We start from the raw sequence: 20,734 nt of genomic DNA on the forward strand, positions 1-20,734 counted from the left end.
GCATGTAAACATGGTCAATATCTCTTCTTTTCTATGTGTGTATTTGTCTCTAAATCCTATTTCTGTGTGTGTTTTGCAGTGGAGTGTCCTGTGTGTTCTGTGGGCATCTCTGAACAGCTCATCAACAAGCACCTGGACACCTGTCTGACCCGAGGGGAGAAGAAGGAGAGCCTTAGGAGGTACTAGTGGATAACTTTTTGGAAGTTTCAACTTATTTTTGACCTCCCTGAAACAACAACACTAATGAAGTCAGAGAATAAGCTGAAACTTTAAAAAAAGTGAACTATCCCTTTAAAGAATTCTCATAACATTTTGTATTATTTATTTATTTTATTGAACCTTTATTTAACTAGGCAAGTCAGTTAAGAACAAATTCTTATTTACAATGACGGCCTACCCCGGCCAAACTCCCCTAACCCGGACTGCGCTGGGCCAATTGTGCACCGCCTTATGGGACTTCCGATCACAGCCGGCTGTGATACAGCCCGGGATCGAACCCGGGTGTGTAGTGACTCCTCTAGCACTGTGATGCAGTGCCTTAGACCGCTGTGCCACTCAAGATTAACCCTGATGTAAAGCTAGCTCTTGGTGGGGTATATTACTTATATTTGAATGTGTCTCTTGTCTGTGTTGTATATCATGTTTAGATTTATGTTTGGGGAGACAATATTCATTCCTCTAAGGAAATGGATGTCTACAACCTGAAAATATTCCTTTCTGCTTAAATCTAATGCAAGGTTCCACGTTATGATTAATGTAGGCTTGTGATATGAGGCTCCGTCAAAAGCAGGCAAGTGTGCGTGACAGCATGGAACCCTTAATGTGTGGCGGACCTTGATGTCAGAGTGATGGATTACAGAATTTCCTATACTCTTCAACACATTTGACCTACCACACAGCTCTGCATAGGAGCTGGAGAGTTTTCAATGCGGCTTGGTGATGAAAAGATGCCATGTGGGCAGAACCTTATCCGGCCCTGAATTAGTCATGGACTTTCTATCTGAAAAGCAGCTTATTTGAAAGTCTAGTCTACATTATGCTTTTGTGGTAGGAGAGGGGACCGAACTGAGTGAACCGAAAAATAATTACTTGGAAAGCCCAGCTAAAATCCCAATTGATTTATTGCCTTACAGGGAGGTCAGCGATAGGAAAGAGCTTTATACTGTACATTGCTGCCAAGTTGCCTGGCTCTAATTATATGCATCTGATCTGACAAGTGGTAGCTGAGTGACTCCCGGCTTCTAATATATATTTTTTTAACAGAGCCCCCCTCCCTCCCTGTATATCAGGCCTTAGGTTAACTATAACATTCATGTTGTCTTCCTCTGTGGTGCTCTCCCTATGATGGACTCTTGTTGGGCAAGCCAGAGGTCTGAGAGCTGCAACAACAACATGTCACACTGTAGTTCATCATGGAATAATAGTACCACTGAATATCTGTCTCACTACAGAGCTCGTAACTGTGTAGGCTTAATATCTAATGACCATGTTATAGTCGGTTATAAACTGATTTTCCTTATGGCTTCATGTTCCACAGCTCCCTAGGTGCTAAGAGGAGGCCGATGGGGAAGCTGGTGTACACACTGCTGTCCATGCAGGAGCTGAAGAGGAGGCTGAAGGAGTGCCACCTCTCTGTCCAGGGTAACAAAGATCAGCTGATTAGGAGGCACCAGGACTTTGTACACTTCTACAATGCCCAGTGTGACGCCCTGGAACCGAAATCAGGTGAGAGTGCCATTTTCACTGTGGTCGAATAATGAAGATGGCAGGGAGTCAACCATGGATGATGGTAAAATTATGACAGTAAATGCCAGAGCGGTTTTCTGGCCACCATAAATTGACTTTCCATCATTCAAAGCCATCATTGTATAACTGCTAGAAAGCTTTAGACTTTTCTGGCCATTGTCGATTCATGAACCTGTCATTCATGATTGACATCCATTACAAAAAAAATACACACCAGCTTTTGTTTGACGGTTAAAAAAAATCATAGAGCCTTAGACTGACTGAATTAATTAAATGTTTTTTTTACGTGTCAAATCGCCAGTTGACAACCCATCCCTTACGGGAGTAATTGACACATGTAAACATTACAAAGATACACAGTGATGATTCAGTGAAAATTATTTTGGCTTTCTGTGCAGTGAGCACCGCATAAAGAAGGAAAATAAATCAATACATAATAGTAGATTATCCAGGTTATCCAAGGTTATCCAAGCAATAATATTAACCCTAATGCATTTTAAATAAATAAGTGTGCGGATGTTTCTATCTCAGGTTGATACAGAGACATTCTGCTTTTATTACAAGCAGGCTTGACTACTGTAATGCTCTCCTGTCTGGCCTACCCAAGAAAGCCATTGGTCAACTGCAAAACATTCAGAATACTGCAGCACAGGAACTTACCAAGATCAGACAGAGCACACATTACACCATATTTTAAAAGTCTCTGCACTGGGTGCCAGTGAGTTTTAGAATACATTTTAAGATTGTTCTATTGGTTTTTAAATGAATCCACAATTGTTCACCCCAATACAAATCAGACATGCTTTTGAGTTATGTACCCAATAGGTCCCTCACATCCTCTGGCACTGGCCTTAACTATCCCAAAGCCTAGGACCAAGAGGCATGGAGAGGTGGCCTTTACTTACTATGCCCCCAGCCTCTGGAATAGCCTGCCAGAATACCTGTGGACATATTTAAAGAGATCTTACAACACGCCTTTTTATCTTTTCTTTTCCTTAGGTTGCCTTTTTAGTCTTGTGTTTTTTTTATCCTCTTATGTTTGTAGTAAATATTTGTTTTTTTCCTGTGAAACAGATTGCGTTGCATTCATGTCTGAAATGTGCTGTATAAATAATGATTGATTTTGATTTGAAAAATACATACAGGCAAATTAATTGGAAGCTGTTTAAACCCCATCTGTCACAAAGAGCAGATACAAGTTTGAGACTGGCCTACACAAAATCTAAATACATGGAGTGCATTCGGAAAGTTTTCAGACCCCTTGACTTTTTCCACATTTTGTTACGCTAAAGCCTTATTCTAAAATTGGTTAAATTGTTTTCCCCCTCATCAATCTACACACAATACCACATAATGACATAGAAATAATACGTTTAAAGCATTTTTTGCAAATGTATAAAAAATAATTTTAAAGGAATTATTCAGACCCTTTACTCAGTACTTTGTTGAAGCACCTTTTGGCAGCGATTACAACCTCAAATCTTCTTGGGTATGACGCTGCAAGCTTAGCATACCTGTGTTTGGGGAGTTTGTCCAATTCTTCTCTGCAGATTCTCTCAAGCTCTGTCAGGTTAGATGGGAAGCGTTGCTGCACAGCTACTTTCAGGTCTCTCCAGAGACTCAAGTCCGGGCTCTTGCTGGGTCACTCAAGAACATTCAGAGACTTTTCAGAGACTTTTTCACTCCTGCGTTGTCCTGGCTGTGTGCGTAGGGTTGTTGTCCTGATGGAAGGTGAACCTTCGTCTCAGTCTGAGGTCCTGAGCACTTTGGAGCAGGTTTTCATCAAGGATCTCTCTGTACTTTGCTCCGTTCATCTTTCCCTCAATCCTGACTAGTCTCCCAGTCCCTATCACTGAAAAACAGCCCCACGGCAGGATACTGCCACCACGTCAAGGGGTCTAACTACTTTCCGAATGCACTGTATATGTAAATACGTGTATGTATATCTGGAAATCATGATCTTATTCGAATAGTGAAATAATTTCAAATGCCCATCCCTACAGTGCGATACAGTAGAGTTCAGTATAGTATAGTTAATTATATTATACTCTAGTCTAGTGTGCTCTACTGTACTGTAGGCTTGGGCGGTATACCGTTTACCGGGGTATTTGGAAATAGCCACGGGATGATTAATCAATACCGTCAATACTATTTAAAACTATTTATTTGACATTTTTAAATAAATAAATGTATTTGTAGCTACATTTTAAGAAAATACCTGCAGTCAACTTGTGCAATACGTTAGGAGTTAACAATGTAATTTTTCATTATGAAGCTTACCTGTATTTCCGAGTCGTGGTGTTTATTAACAAGCACACAATGACGAGAGACCAGAGCCTTGTGAGTCACTCACTGTTGTGCAGCATGTGCTACGGGAGCGTGCTAGTTGAAGTATGGAATTCACAACTAAATGTTTGCCAGCTAGATATCTTATAACTATTACGTTAACTGTCTAAAATGTGCTTAATGCTCTGCAGTTGTGCATTTGGTTTGTTAATTTAGTAGCTAGTTAGCTAAGTGGGTAGCTTCTTCCAAAATCAAGCTTCGCTTGGTAGCCTAACACCAGAGGATCCCCTCCTGGAGCAAGAGCCATGTTGTCTAATACTTGTTTTGTGCGTGCAGCAAACTCTGAGTAGTGTTTTTTGTTGTTGTTGATACTTGTAAAACTTTATGAGCTGGGATGTATGTCCTGCAAATAGTTTAGGTCAGAGACCGTATAAAATGTTCACAATGCACTCATTAGCATTCTCCATAGGATTTTACATGTACTTCGGATTTACTTCGGATTATAGAGGCTAAGGGGGGTTTGAATGTGTTCAGTGCCAGTATTACCAAAAATCCCTCTACGGTACATGAACAGTATGACAATCTGGATACCGCCCAGGCCTACAGTACTAACGTCAACAAAACAAAGGAGATGATCGTGGACTTCAGGAAACAGCAGAGGGAGCACCCCCCTATCCACATCGACGGGACAGCAGTGGAGAAGGTGGAAAGTTTTCAATTCCAGACAGTGCTGTGAAGAAGGCGCAGCAATGCCTCTTCAACCTCAGGAGGCTGAAGAAATTTGGCTTGTCACCTAAAACCCTCACAAACTTTTACAGATGCACATCTGAGAGCATCCTGTCGCGCTGTGTCACCGCCTGGTACGGCAACTGCAACGCACCGCAACCGCAGGACTCTCCAGAGGGTGATGCAGTCTGCACAACGCATCACCCGGGGGCAAACTACCTGCCCTCCAGGACACCTACAGCACCCTATGTCACAGGAAGGCCAAAAAGATCAAGAACAACAATCACCCGAGCCACTGCCTGTTCACCCCGCTATCAACCAGAAGGCGAGGTCAGTACAGGTGCATCAAAGCTGGGACCAAGAGACCGAAGCTGTTTTTCAATCTCAAGACCATCAGACTGTTAAATAGCCATCACTAGCACAGAGAGGCTGCTGCATATATACACAGAAGTCGTTGGCCACTTTAATAAATTGAACTCTTGTCACTTTTTAATGTAACTTTAATAATGCCACTTTAATAATGTTTAGATATTTTGCATTATTCATCTCATATTTCCACACTGTATTTTATACTATTCTACTGTATCTCAGTCTGTCGCTCTGACATTGCTCATCAATATATTTATATATTCTTAATTCCATTCCTTTACTTAGATTTGTGTGTATTGGGTATATGTTGTGAAATTGTTACATATTACTTGTTAGATATTGCTGCACTGTCAACTAGAAGCACAATAATTTCGTTACACCCGCAATAACATCTGCTAAACACGTACAGTTGAAGTCAGAAGTTTACATACACCTTAGCCAAATACATTTAAACTCAGTTTTTTTTTTTTTTTTTTTACAATTCGTGACATGTAATCCAAGTAAAAATTCCCTGTTTTAGGTCAGTTAGGATCACCACTTTATTTTAAGAATGTGAAATGTCAGAATAATAGTAGAGGGAATTATTTAAGCTTTTATTTCCTTCATCACATTCCAAGTGGGTCAGAAGTTTACATACACTCAATTAGTATTCGGTGGCATTGCCTTTAAATTGTTTAACTTGGGTCAAATGTTTTGGGTAGCCTTCCACAAGCTTTCCACCAGAAGTTGGGTGCATTTTAGCCCCTTCCTCCTGACAGAGCTGGTGTAACTGAGTCAGGTTTGTAGACTTCCTTGCTCGCACACGCTTTTTCAGTTCTGCCCACACATTTTCTATAGGATTGAGGTCAGGGCTTTGTGATGACCACTCCAATACCTTGACTTTGTTGTCCTTAAGCCATTTTGCCACAACTTTGGAAGTATGCTTGGGGTCATTGTCCATTTGGAAGACCCATTTGCGACCAAGCTTTAACTTCCTGACTGATGTCTTGAGATGTTGCTTCAATATATCCATATAATTTTCCTTCCTCATGTTGCCATCTATTTTGTGAATTGCACCAGTCCCTCCTGCAGCAAAGCACACCCACAATATGATGCTGCCACCCCCATGCATCACGGTTGGGATGGTGTTCTTTGGCTTGCAAGCCTCCCCCTTTTTCCTCTAAACATAACGATGGTCATTATGGCCAAACAGTTCTATTTTTGTTTTATCAGACCAGAGGACATTTCTCCAAAAAGTATGATCTTGTCCCCATGTGCAGTTGCGAACCATAGTCTGGCTTTTTTATGCCGGTTTTGGAGCAGTGGCTTCTTCCTTGCTGAGCGACCTTTCAATATAAGACTCGTTTTACTGTGGATATAGATAACTTTGTACCTGTTTCCTCCAGCATCTTCACAAGGTCCTTTGCTGCTGTTCTGCGATTGATTTGCACTTTTCGCACCAAAGTACATTTATCTCTAAGAGACAGAATGCGTTTCCATCCTGAGTGGTATGAAAGGTCAATGGTCCCATGGTCCCATGGTGTTTATGCTTGTGTACTATTGTTTGTACAGATGAACGTGTTACCTTCAGGCGTTTGGAAATTGCTCCCAAGGATGAACCAGAGGTATTTGGCTGATTTGTTTTTGATTATCCCATGATGTCAAGCAAAGAGGCACTAAGTTTGCAGGTAGGCCTTGAAATACATCCACAGGTACACCTCCAATTGACTCAAATTATGTCAATAAGCCTTTCAGAAGCTTCTAAAGCCATGACATAAATTTCTGGAATTTTCCAAGCTGTTTCAAGGCACAGTCAACTTAGTGTATGTAAACTTCTGATCCACTAGAATTGTGATACAGTGAAATAATAAGTCTGTAAACAAAACATGTCTGAACCGACTTGCCAAAACTATAGTTTGTTAACAAGAAATTTGTGGAGTGGTTGAAAAACAAGTTTAAATGACTCCAACATAAGTGTATGTAAACCTCCGACTTCAACTGTATGTGACCAATAAAGTTTTGTTTGATTTAAACTCTACTCTACAGTACTGTACTGTATTTTACTGACTAGGGATTTAAACCAGTAACCAGGATCCCGGGACATAAAATGACAAGACCCGGAAAATTACAAAAATATTCCCCAATGTGCACGAGTGCAACTCCACAAAATACACAAGCACAGCAGCTGATTGGAAAAAATTAAATAGCACATTATTCAAACAGATTGTCACATGGAAATCTTTAGCCTAGTGTATTTACATCACACAAAGTCAGTATAAATTCAAAGCACAATTGATATTGCCGGACTGCACACAAAACCCAAATGCAGTTTAGAGTTCTCATCAGAACTGGAAATGTGATCCCGGTCGGACCCAATTACGGTGAGCTGAAGCCCGAGCCCATGCCTGGTTTGACATCACAGAAATTAAATGAGCTGAACCTGAAAAAAAGCTAGATTTCTAGAAAACAGTGTGCTATATTGATTGAAACTGGTGTTGAGAACAATGCGGCGGAGGTGGGCGGAAGCGGAGTGAGGAGACAAGGAAACAGTCATTGGGCCTAGACAACTCACTTCAGTAATGATCAACTGAATTATGAAAATATTTAAATAATGTAGGCTAATTCATTTTAGGGCATGTATCAAATTCTTGCTTATACTGAGTCTCCCAAAGTTATATCCAACTGTTATGCTAATTTAAAGCAATAGTTGTGTGTGTGTGCTTACCTAGATGATCATTTCACCACCGTTTTGACTGGGACAGCAAGATGAGTGGGGGAATCGTCTAGATTAATCAATCAATGTCAAATGTTTGTTTTCACTGAATCTCTGTTTGGATATGTGGTAACAATTAGGCTTGGGAATTGTTAGCTAAGTTGATGTCAGTGCTAATGATTTTTATTCTAGTTTGCTCATATATTAGCTGATTACAGTGATTGATTTTGCTAGCATGTTATACAAGTTTGCTTGCGCTTAACTCACGTTAAGTAGCCTGTCCTTCTCCTGACCAAAAGCCTGTGACTTTTCAGATAATCAATCACTGTCATTTTTTTTTCACTGAATCTCAATCATGGTTTCCAATTGGTAGTTACAGTTTTGTCCCATGGCTGCTACTCCCGTACAGCCTTGGGAGAGGCGAAGGTCGAGAGCCGTGGGTACTCCGAAACACAACCGAGCCGAGCCGCACTGCTTCTTGACACAATGCCCGCTTAACCCGGAAGCCAGCCGCACCAATGTGTCGGAGGAAACACTGTACACTGGCGACTGTGTCAGGGTGCACTGCGCCCGGCCAGACACAGGAGTCGCTAGATTGCGATGTGTCAAGAATATCACGGCCTTCCAAACTCTCCCCTAACCTGGATGACGCTGGGCCAATTGTGTGCTGCCCCATGGGTTTCCCGGTCGCGGCCGGCTGTGACAGAGCCTGGAGTCGAACCATGATCTCTAGTGGTACAGCTAGCACTGTGATGCAGTTTTTTAGACCACTGTGTCACTCGTAGTAGCCTTTATACAGCTTTATTTATAGCCTAGGCTATTGTCCTACCGTCCCAATCCTGACTCGTGTCTCGTATTGCTGCCCTTATGAGAGCTTCTGTAGAGAATATGTGATCAATAAATGGTATGAGAGTTGATATTGTAGCAGGTTCAAGGGTGTGGGGTTTCCACGTCACCAAGTTCAATAACCAAACACGCACAAGGAGCACAACTAGAATGCAAATTGGAAGTTTATTAGGGAGTTTTGCACACTTGAGAAAGTGGGGAATTCACCATTACACAGTCCACAATCTGGTCTCGTTGTCTGTTCCGTTCTCCGGGGTAAAAACACAGGTCCTCAGCCAAACCGGTTCGGTGCACAGTGGGGGTAATCAGACAAATATTTCTCCCCTCACACTGTTCAACACATGCTTCCCTCTCCGTTATCTGCCCCTTTGTGCAGGCCGCTTCCTTTTTTATCCCCAAGTACTCCCTGGCTTAATGACCCATAGGCTCGCCTCGTTGGGGCAGGAAGTCCATATAAGGCTCAGGGGTGGAGCCAGTGGGCTGCCTGGTATCTTCATTCAATCACCACTTCCCTCACCTCTCCCTGCCGTCTGCCACTATGGTAATTTTTTTTACAGAGTTGGTCTCCGTTAAGATACATTCATATTTAAAACATTTCCTCTTTTCATCTGACCCTTATTCATGAGCTGATCTGTATAATCATCAACTCGATTTTGACAAATAGGAGATATTCTGTCATTAGTTGGAGGTTATCTAGCAAACTTACTACTTTGGTAATTTGACTTTTGTTTGACTGCCGTTACAAAGTTTGTATCAATCGACAATGCTATAGCCTACTGAGAGTGTTGTCTGTGTGTCCTGAACGTGCTCTTTCGAGAGAGCCTATGCCTACCGCTGAAATGCGCTAAATTAATTGAGGATAACTCTCAAAATTTATGAACGACCTGTTTCGCAATTCATAACAGTCATTGGCAATCGAAGTTACTCTATCATTACTTAACATTAATCTTTACATGGTGGTGGAGCCTAGTGGTTAGAGCGTTGGACTAGTAACCGAAAGGTTGCAAGGTCGAATCCCTGAGCTGACAAGGTAAAAATCTGTTGCTCTGCCCCTGGACAAGACAGTTAACCCACTGTTCCTCGGCCGTCATTAATAAGAAGAATTTGTTCTTAACTGACTTGCATAGTTAAATTAAGAAAAAAAATGCGACAGTCTTATTTTGGGAGAACCCTAGCACAGTGACCATATCTTGGTTTTAAATGGGCACTTCAGATTTTTGAGGTATTTCCTGGGAATTATTCCCTATATTGAAATTTGTTAGATTTCGGCAAAATATTCATCTATACTCTACTTTTCTTTATTGTACTGTATATTACAGTACAATACAATACCGTATAGCACTACAGTACAGTAAAGAAAAGTAGAGTAGAGGTTAGGTCAGTACTGTTCTCGGTCCTGGGACCCCCCTGGGTGCACGTTTTGGTTTTTGCCGTAGCACTACACAGCTGATTAAAATAATCCAAGCTTGATGATGAGTTGGTTATTTGAATCAGCTGTGTAGTATTTGTATTTATTATGGATCCCCATTAGCTTCTGCCAAGGCAGCATCTACTCTTCCTGGGGTCCAGCAAAATGGTGGCAGTTATACATATTAAAAACATTACAATACATTCATAACAGATTGCTCAACATATTAAGTGTGTGCCCTCAGGCCTCTACTCTACTACCACTTATCTATAACACAGAATCCATGTGTGTATATTGCATATGTTATCGTTTGTATGCATGTGTCTATGTTTGTGTTGCTTCACACTCCCCGCTGTTCTGTAAGGTGTACTTTTATCTGTTTTTTTTTTAAATCTAATTTTACTGCTGGCATGAGTTATGTGGAATAGAGTTCCATGTGGTCATGGCTCTATGTAGTACTGTTCGCCTCCCATAGTCTGTTGTGGACTTGGGAGCTAGGACAAAAACCAAAACATGCACCCCAGGGGGGTGGGGTACAGTTCAGTACTGTACTGAACTGTGCTGGACAGTACTGCACTCTATTGCACTCTACTGTGATGTCAACTTGTAAAACATAGACATCTGTGATTGTTGCACGTCATGAAGAAATACATTCAAACATTTGGTTTTATTCATTTATGAATGTGACATGTCATGGTATATCCTTGTATGTAACAATGTAACATGGATATTTGAATATAATTTAGAAATAATTCAAGAATATTATAATGCCCATCCCTAGAACACACCCCATCTCTGTTGAGATGTAGTGTTTCAATCAAACACCAAGGCCTGTTCTGAGCCTAGCACATGATTTGAGAATCTACTGTTACCAACACTTAAATAATTTCTGCTCTAGCGAGTATTCTTTTCTTGCCTTGGCATTTGTCATATCTTCTCTATCTTTAGGGTGTATATTACTTGTACATGCTATTAGACTGTCAGTAAGTGACCTCGATACATGATCATGCTAGATGTATAATGGTGTGTCCTCCTACCTCTTAGCTCTTTTCAGTTGGTCGTTGGGCATAAGATGTCGGAGGATAAAGGCTGTAAACGACACACTACTATACCTCTTTAAGCTCGGCGGACAGAGCATCCAGTCCAACATCCCTTGCTGAGACTATTAGATATGAAGTGGTGCTCTGAGCTATGCCTACTTCTTTCTTCGTGTGTGTCTGTGTGCAAATCACAAACAAAAGTTTGAACCACTTGATCGTTTCCTGTTGTTTGTTTTGTTTCTCTGGGTGTGCTTCATTTCCCCAGCAGTGGCCTCAGGGGCAGAGACCTTAATGTGTTGAAAACAACAGTTCACATAACAAGCCATGCTTGTGATCCGGAGGGTCATAAAGGTCTCTTTTCATTCTCTGTCAACAGCCAAAGACATTGCCAATGAAGTGGAGGCCAACGAGAAGGCCAGGAACCAACTTCAGGGGAAAACCAAACGTGTACGTACCAATACCTGATCACAGCATCTCTGACAGGACCCCCGGATACTTTTTGTAGTTCCCAACATGACATAATGTTCAATAAAAGGCATTGTCCCTTGCAAATAACCTTGTCTAGTGTGTTCTTGAAACGCAAATGATCACTCTACAGTACATGTTTTTTTGTTTGTCCAACTGTGTTGCAGGTCTTGGACTTCTCAAAGAATCAAAGTGTGGGGAAGATCGACGAGATGCATTCAACTTACAGTAAGTCATCTCTGTGGTGCACTTCCACCATTGATCTGTTGTCAGTGGGAGATCAGAATTGTTTTCTGAAAGCCTTTTCTCTATTGACTTCAGCACTGCGTTGTGTATTATTGTCTACAATGGATGTGTGCGATATTGACTCAGTTGACAGTGGATCCCTGTTTTGTTCCTCAGTGAATCTGAATGATTACTCCTGGTGAGGGATTGGCTTGGAAATGGTTTAGTTTAGCAGCATCACTGGGCTCTGAGCGTATTCTCACTCTTGTGTTTGCATTTGCACTGGTGCAAAGTCTTCTGAAACACTGCAGTGTGTGTTAATAGTTCAGAGTGCTTAGTCATTGCAGTCCATTCCACCAGAGTGGTGCACTCACTTTAGTCCTTGTAGCAGTTTAGCAGAAAAGCTGAGAGCTGTGAAGTGAATCAGGCCTCAACCCAAGAGAAGAGGAGTGGCTCTCACATTCACAGATTGGATCAAAATAGTGGGAGTGCAACAGGTTTGCATCGTTGATCCTGCTTCATTATGTGGCGAGGCCCTCGTATGGCTAAGGACCAACTCCGGCGGAGAGAATCGCCAGGAAGACCATACGCTCCCCTGATAGCTGTGTTACTGTATATCTGAGAAGGTCTCTGTCTGGAGGGGCTGTTTGAAAGTGCACCTGAGGGAGTGGAGATGTGCTGGAGATGTGATTAAGCATCAGGGACTGTCACTGCAGCAGACATGAAGAGGAGGGAAACATTTAGGTTTGATGGGGTGTTTCAGTGTCTCTTTAGGGAATAACTCTGAAAAGTAATAGACTTTACCCAGCAGGAGGAAACTGAGCCAGATTGTGTTTGCTTTACCGGACAGAGGGAGGGAGAGAGAGAGTTTGTTAGTTAAAGTGCTGTGATAGCAAGAGGAGGATGAAAGGTGGGAGGAACTAGAAATAGCTTGGTGGAGCTAACTTTGAGAAAGAGGGATATTGAAATATTAATGGCACCTCACAGAGGGGTGTTCTATAAATAGCTGGTGTGCTGTGATAACTGATCCGTCAGGCCAGGGTCGGCCCGCGCAAGTAGTATCGTGATACCACAGGGGAAACATTTAGTGTCCTAGAGTCCTGTTCGCAACGTCCCCTGACTCTTGTTACCGTTTTCTTAATGTACGTGCTACACAAAATATTTTCTACTCAATACAACACCTTGAGATGTTTCTACAACTTGATTGGAGTCCACATGTGGTAAATTCAATTGGTTGGACATGATTTGGAAAGGCACACAACTGTCTATATAAGGTCCCACAGTTGACAGTGCATGTCAGAGCAAAAACCAAGCCATGAGGTTGAAGGAATTGTCCGAAGAGCACAGAGACAGAATTGCGTCGAGGCACAGATCTGGGGAAGAGTACCAAAAAATGTTTGCAGCATTGAAGGTCCCCAAGAACACAGTGGCCTCCATCATTCTTAAATGGAAGAAGTTTGGAAACAGCAAGACTCTTCCTAGAGCTGGCAGCCTGACCGAACTGAGCAATGGAGGGAGAAGGGCCTTGGTCAGGGAGGTGACCAAGAACCCAATGGTCACTCTGACAGAGCTCCAGAGTTCGTCTGTGGAGATGGGAGAACCTTCCAGAAGGACAACCATCTCTGCAGCACTCCACCAATCCTGCCTGTGTGGTAGAGTGGCAAGACGGAAGCCACTTCTTAGTAAAATACACATGGCAGCCCTTTTGGTGTTTGCACCTAAAGTACTCAGACCACGAGAAAACAACAATATTCTCTGGTCTGATGAAACCAAGATTGAATTCTTTGGCCTGAATACCAAGCGTCATGTTTGAAGGAAACCTGGCACCATCCCTACGGTGAAGCATGGTGGTGGCAGTATCATGATGTGTGAATATTTTTCAGCTGCAGGGACTGGGAGACTAGTCAGGATCAATGGAAAGATGAACGGAGCAAAGTACAGAAAGAGTGATGAAAATCTGCTCCAGAGCGTTCAAGAACTCAGACTGGGGCGAAGTTTCACATTCCAACAGGACGACGACCCGAAGCACCCAGCCAAGACAATGCAGGAGTGACTTCGGGACAAGTCTCGGAATGTCTTTGAGTCTTTCCCAGCCAGAGCCCAGACTTAAACCCGATCAAACCTCTCTGAAGAGACATGAAAATAGCTGTGCAGTGACGCTCCTCATCCAACCTGACAGAACTTGAGAGGATCTGCAGAGAAGAATGGGGTAAACTCCCCAAATGCAAGTGTGTCAAGCTTGTAGCGTCATACCCAAGAAGACTCGAGGCTGTAATCGCTGCCAAATGTGCTTCAACAAAGTACTGAGTAAAGGGTCTGAATACTTTCCTTTGTCATTGTGGGGTATTGTGTGTAGATTGAGGGGGAAAAAACAATTTAATCCATTTTAGAATTAGGCTGTAACACAACAAAATGTGGAAAAATTCAAGGGGTCTGAATACTTTCCGAATGCACTGTATATTCATAATGATCTGAATGTCATTGTGACAGGAAGGGAAAAACACTGCATGAAACCTTTACTCTTCAGTAAACAGAGTCACACAGACTGTCCCTCCCTCACACAATCTGTCTCCCTCTCTCTCATAAACACACACCATTCTCTCTCCCACAAACGCATACACACGCTGCTCCCAACTTTAAAAACGTTAGGCACCAAACAGAATTTAAGGAGCACCAGAAAGAGAGATTTCTTTTATATAGTTTAGGCATCCATTCAGCCTATATGATTCCTACAGTACCTTTTGAAGCCCATGTTATGAGTAGTGAAGCAGACACATTTCCTTTCTTCTTGTGCCAATCAAATTTGCCCAGAACTACTGTCAAGTTAGCAGGTTATTAGCTAGGTAACATGACAGAACAATGTTGTTTATCAAACCAATACTTAATGACCCATAATTGATTTCAAATGGCCCGTTACATGGTTTGTGAAATTGTATAAAATGCGCACAAAAAATGTATTTTAAACATCCCAAGGAGGACTGTGCAAGCGATAATATTGAAATGGAAGGAGTATCAGACCACTGCAAATCTACCAAGACCTGGCCGTCCCTCTAAACTTTCAGCTCATACAAGGAGAAGACTGATCAGAGATGCAGCCAAGAGGTCCATGATCACTCTGGATGAACTGCAGAGATCTACAGCTGAGGTGGGAGACTCTGTCCATAGGACAACAATCAGTCGTATATTGCACAAATCTGGCCTTTATGGAAGAGTGACAAGAAGAAAGCCATTTCTTAAAGATATCCATAAAAAGTGTTGTTTAAAGTTTGCCACAAGCCACCTGGGAGACACACCAAACATGTGGAAGAAGATGCTCTGGTCAGATGAAACCAAAATTGAACTTTATGGCAACAATGCAAAACGTTATGTTTGGCGTAAAAGCAACACAGCTCATAACCCTGAACACACCATCCCCACTGTCAAACATGGTGGTGGCAGCATCATGGTTTGGGCCTGCTTTTCTTCAGCAGGGACAGGGAAGATGGTTAAAATCTCCATCCAACCTCACTGAGCTCGAGCTGTTTTGCAAGGAGGAATGGGAAGAAATTTCAGTCTCTCGATGTGCAAAACTGATAGAGAAATACCCCAAGCGACTTACAGCTGTAATCGCAGCAAAAGGTGGCGCTACAAAGTATTAACTTAAGGGGGCTGAATAATTTTGCACGCCCAATTTTTCAGTTTTTGATTTGTTAAAAAAGTTTGAAATATCCAATAAATATTGTTCCACTTCATGATTGTGTCCCACTTGTTGTTGATTCTTCACAAAAAAATACAGTTTTATATCTTTATGTTTGAAGCCTGAAATGTGGCAAAAGGTCGCAAAGTTCAAGGGGGCCGAATACTTTCGCAAGGCACTGTATGTGCACATGAAAGTGAAATGGACATTATTGGAACGACACTTACCAGAGACTAGTTTGCTTTAAAATATTCAACAGAATTTTATATACAAAACTGTAGTAACATTTTATAAGAGGAATCAGCGGGATCTTTACTTTGGTTGAGCTAAAATATATTTGGTAGTATCATATTAAACGGTACTACGGTATTCTAAAATGTTGGTATCATGACGTTTTAGTACCGTGATATTACCTTGGTACCGGTATACCGTGCAACACTAACACACAGTAGACAGACGGACAGATATAGACACACGCATACACAGGAACACAGAGTTCTGGCCACATGTAGTAGGTTGAAGCAGTCTCGCTATCGCTTCCAAACGTGAGAAAGATTGCCACTCTTAATGAATGTACCTTCCACCCTCAGTGTGTTACTGTTCTATTATTGAATAGCTGGACCATCGAACAATACCAAACCAAACAGATGTCTGTCAATGGAGACCAGTGTTATTATATCCCCTCAAAAGTAAGCTGCAGCTTGCTCCTGTGCCCTTGGCAGGTTATGGTAGTAATCTGTCAGCCCGGGGCCTTCCCAGGGGCACACTGAAATGATTGTGGCTCCACACTGCTTAACATATACACTATACAGTGTATAACACCATATGTACCTCATACACTATTTTCCTCTGCATGTGTTTCTCATTCATCAAACATCTGAGATGCATAATAAGCCACTTATTTGTACTGAGGCAATCAAATCTAAATAAAATTGTATTTGTCACATGCGTTGTAAACAATCGTTGTAGACTAACAGTGAAATGCTTACTTGTTGGCTCTTTCCAATAATGCAGAGAGAAAGAAAATAGAGAAATAATAGAAAAGTAAAACACACTATAATAAATACACAACGATAACTTTGACTCGGTACACTGTATATATAGCAATGTCCCAGGGGTAAGAAGTAATTGAGGTAGATATGTACATATAACTAGGAATAAATGGACAGATAATAAACAGTAGCAGCAGCGCATTTTATCAGTAATAAAAGTTAGTGCAAAAAGTGTCAATGCAGATAGTCCGAGTAGCTATTTGGTTAACTATTTAAATAACTATTTAGCAGTCTTATGGCTTGGGGTAGAGACTGTTCAGGGTCCTGTTGGTTCCAGACTTGGTGCATCGGTACCGCTTACCGTGCGGTAGCAGAGAACAGTCTATGAATTGGGTGGCTGGAGTATTTTGGCAATTTTTAGGGCCTTGCTCTGACACCGCCTGGTATAGAGGTCCTGGATGCCAGGGAACTCGACCCCAGTGATGTACTGGGCAATACGCACCACCCTCTAGTGCCTTGCGGTCGTAGGTCAAGCAGTTGCCATACCAAGTGGTGTTGCAGCCAGTCAAGATGCTCTCAATGGTGAAACTGTAGAACTGTTTCAGCCCCCCTAGGGGGAAGAGCCACTGTCGTGCCCTCTTCATGACTATGTTGGTGTGTGTGGACCATGATAGACCCTTAGTAAAGTGGACACCGAAGAACTTGAAGCTCTCGACCCACTCAACTACAGTCTCAACAATATGAATGGGGCTGTGCTCTGTCCTCCATTTCCTGTAGTCCTCAATCAGCTCATGTCAGTGAAATGTCTTTCTTGAAAACTCAAAACCCAACAATGCATAAATCAATAATCAGTTCCAATACTATATTTACAGTGTGCAGGGATACTGGAGTGTTGGAGGTAGATGTACAGTGGGGCAAAAAAGTATTTAGTCAGCCATCAATTGTGCAAGTTCTCCCACTTAAAAATATGAGAGAGGTCTGTAATTTTCATCATAGGTACACTTCAACTATGACAGACAAAATGAAAAAAAAATCCAGAAAATCACATTGTAGGATTTTTAATAAATTTATTTGCAAATTATGGTGGAAAATAAGTATTTGGTCACCTACAAAGAAGCAAGATTTCTGGCTCTCACAGACCTGTAACTTCTTCTTTAAGAGGCTCCTCTGTCCTCCACTCGTTACCTGTATTAATGGCACCTCACGTCATGTCTGGAGGAAACCTATTACCATCCCTACGTTGAAGCATGGTGGTGGCAGCATCATGCTGTGGGGATATTTTTCAGCGGCAGGGACTGGGAGAAGAGTCAGGATCGAGGTAAAGATGAACGGAGCAAAGTACAGAGAGATCCTTGATTTTAAAAAACTCCAGAGCTCTCAGGGCCTCAGACTGGGGGTAGGTTCACGTAACAATAGGACAATGACCCTAAGCACACAGCCAAGACAACGCTGGAGTGGCTTCGGGACAAGTCTCTAAATGTCTTTGAGTGGCCAGCCAGAGCCTGGACTTGAATCCGATCAAACCTCTCTGAAGAGACTTGAAAATAGCTGTTCAGCGACGCTCCCCATCCACCCTGACAGAGCTTGAGAAGATCTGCAGAGAATAATGGGAGAAACTCCCCAAATACAGATGTGCCAAGCTTATAGCATTATACCCAAAAAGACTTGAGGCTGTAATCGCTGCCAAAGGTGCTTCAACTAAGGGTCTGAATACTTATGTAAGGAAAAATTTCATTTTTTTATTTGTAATAAATATGTGTAAAATATGTTTTTGCTTTGTCATTATGGGGTTTTGTGTATGGATTGAGTTTAAAAAAGCTGTAATACAAATTTCTTTTGATAAATTCAAGCGGTCTGAATACTTTCCGAGTGCATTGTACCGTATACCGGGTATTTGGAAATAGCCAAGGTATGGTTTGTCAATACCATCAATACCGTTTAAACTTTTTCTTTTGAATTTTTCTATTCATTTCAATATTTGTAGCCTTTTAAATAAATACCTGCAGTCAACTTGTATAAAATGTTAGAAGATAAAGCAGATTGCGTTCTTCATTTCACCTGTCACATTATTTTAAATGTATATTTCTTATGCGAATTCTGCGTTAACGAGACCCCTAAGTTAAACTTGCTAGTTATTTAGCTCAGTATGTAGCTGAATTAATAAGGCAACAGGGAATCATATTGTGTTGGCTTTCTGCCATGTTTGAGAAGTCAATGCCCTTTGGATGAGTTATCTGTACAGCTGCCATCTTTGATTTCCTTGCGTTTTTTTTCTCCTTTCCAGTCTCGTCCTGTCTACTCCTCCCCCATCTACTACAAGCAGAGCAAGCAGGCCCGTTGCCCTGGCAACTCCAGATTCCACACAGGCACAGTGTGTACACACTCTGCTCCAGAGGCAGTACTGTTCATTTGCAAGATATCTCATTAATTTTCACTTGTAAATGTCCTAACTCACCAAAAATGACATTCGGTAGCTCCTTCCTAAATATGTATGACTTTGAGATGGAATGCCTGTCTTTGCAACAAAAAATATATATGCGCTCGTTAGCAAATTTATCTAGCAACCTCCATGAAAATTTGCTATTACTTTGAGGTGCTCCTGAGTGGTGCGGTGTTCTAAGGCATTGCATCTCAGTGCTAGTGGCATCACTACAGACCCTGGTTCGATCCCGGGCTGTATCACAACTGCCCGTGATCGGGAGTCCCATAGGGCAGCGCACAATTGGCTCAGTGTTGTCCAGGGTTTGGCCAGGGTAGGCCGTCATTGTAAAATAGGAATTTGTTCACACTCACTCGCCTAGTTAAATAAAGGTTAAATAAAAAAAATAGATTACTTGTGCTAATTTTGGGCATCTATTACCAGGATGCTAATAATGGGCTTTTTGCAGGGTTTTTTGATGCTCCCTTGTGTACCAAGCCGGTAATAGTGTAAATCCTTGTGCCAACGCTAGTTAGCATTGGCTCGCGAAAGTACCTCTAATTTCCTTCATTCTGGACACAGAGACATTCATCTGACTCTGGGGAAGGAGATAAAGTAGGAAGTAGAAAAAGTAGAAAAATCATTGCCAAAATCCCAAAGTATCTCTTAAGATATTTGAAATATGTTCAGTGTTATTTTCACAATCTTTCACAAATTGATCTGCATAATTTAAATCTAACATTAATTTGCATGAGACACAGTCCACTTGATCAATAGTTATTGCTCTAGTATCTTATGGTGCCACTGATGCTAATGACATTTATAGTGCAACCAACTGGTCTGGTGCAGCCATCTAAAGGTTGCAGTGACGATATTCACACAGCTTCTAAGGACATGTACATAAGTTTCACATACCAAATTTCATGGCCCCATGTGCATCGGTTCAGTTCTTATAGCCCTGGTGTGATATGGTGCCATCTAGTGGCTGACTTTGAATGCAGAAACTAATAGAGTTTTTCATATCGTCATACCATTCTTCTCTCATCCCAGGATTTACAGTATTACCGGCTTAGTACACAAGGGAGCGCCAAAAAAACCTGCAAAAATGGTATCTACTAGCATGTTCCATCTTTTATTGAACTGTTGCTAGAACGTTTTCTTTTAGAGACCAAAATGTTTAATAAGGTATTAGAAAAAAACACTTGCCTTTTTCTGTCAACTCTGACAACCATCTTGTCTTTCTGTCATTCTGATTTCCAGAAGCCGCAATTTCACCTCGAACTGATTAAACTCCAATTTATTTCTGTCTTATTGCCATCAAGTAACATATAGCCCTCTCGTATGCCTCCATGAATCCACAGTTTTGAGCATCCATTATTTTTCTTTTCCCTTAAAGACTATTTGCCCTCCCGCCATCAAGTAGTATTTTGGAAGTTTCACCATTTTTAAAGACATCTGTTTGATGTTGTCCATGAAAGCTGCTCTCCTGAGCTGGATCAAAGCCTGAGACAATAAGGCCAGATAAAGGTGATGATGATCTTCTCTTTCTTCTCTGCTCCCGTTTTCTCTCTTTCTCTTTGTGCAGCTGAACCCATGTTTGGAGGCAGGTCGTTGTGAAATTTTATCAGTGGTGACATTTGCGCAAGTTGCACATAGATCTGTCGTTGTGTGGTTGACGGACGGTTTACCTATAAGGAGGTGACGCCATGATTGGAGTCACATCAAACATGGCATTTCCTGGAGACAATCCTTGTGCTACTGAGGAAGATGTCCTCTGCTTTAAGTCAGTTACTGGAACAAGCAAGGCAGCAGTATGGGTCTTCAAGAATTGCTGACAGGATTTC

General features: G+C 41.7%; 1 protein-coding gene across 4 annotated transcripts in view; it reads left to right on the forward strand.

The window, feature by feature from the left end:
• The window catches only part of LOC135539930 (E3 ubiquitin-protein ligase RAD18-like), a 76,587-nt gene that overhangs the window by 13,553 nt on the left and 42,300 nt on the right, over positions 1 to 20,734 (forward strand). For all 4 annotated transcript variants that reach the window (XM_064966197.1, XM_064966198.1, XM_064966199.1 and 1 more), the window contains 4 exons: positions 80 to 179; positions 1,538 to 1,725; positions 11,490 to 11,560; positions 11,746 to 11,806. In XM_064966197.1, the coding sequence (XP_064822269.1) occupies positions 80 to 179; positions 1,538 to 1,725; positions 11,490 to 11,560; positions 11,746 to 11,806 (420 nt within the window). The remainder of the gene's footprint in view (positions 1 to 79; positions 180 to 1,537; positions 1,726 to 11,489; positions 11,561 to 11,745; positions 11,807 to 20,734) is intronic.

This window comes from Oncorhynchus masou, chromosome 5 (assembly GCF_036934945.1).
Source record: "Oncorhynchus masou masou isolate Uvic2021 chromosome 5, UVic_Omas_1.1, whole genome shotgun sequence".
Lineage (NCBI taxonomy): Eukaryota > Metazoa > Chordata > Actinopteri > Salmoniformes > Salmonidae > Oncorhynchus > Oncorhynchus masou.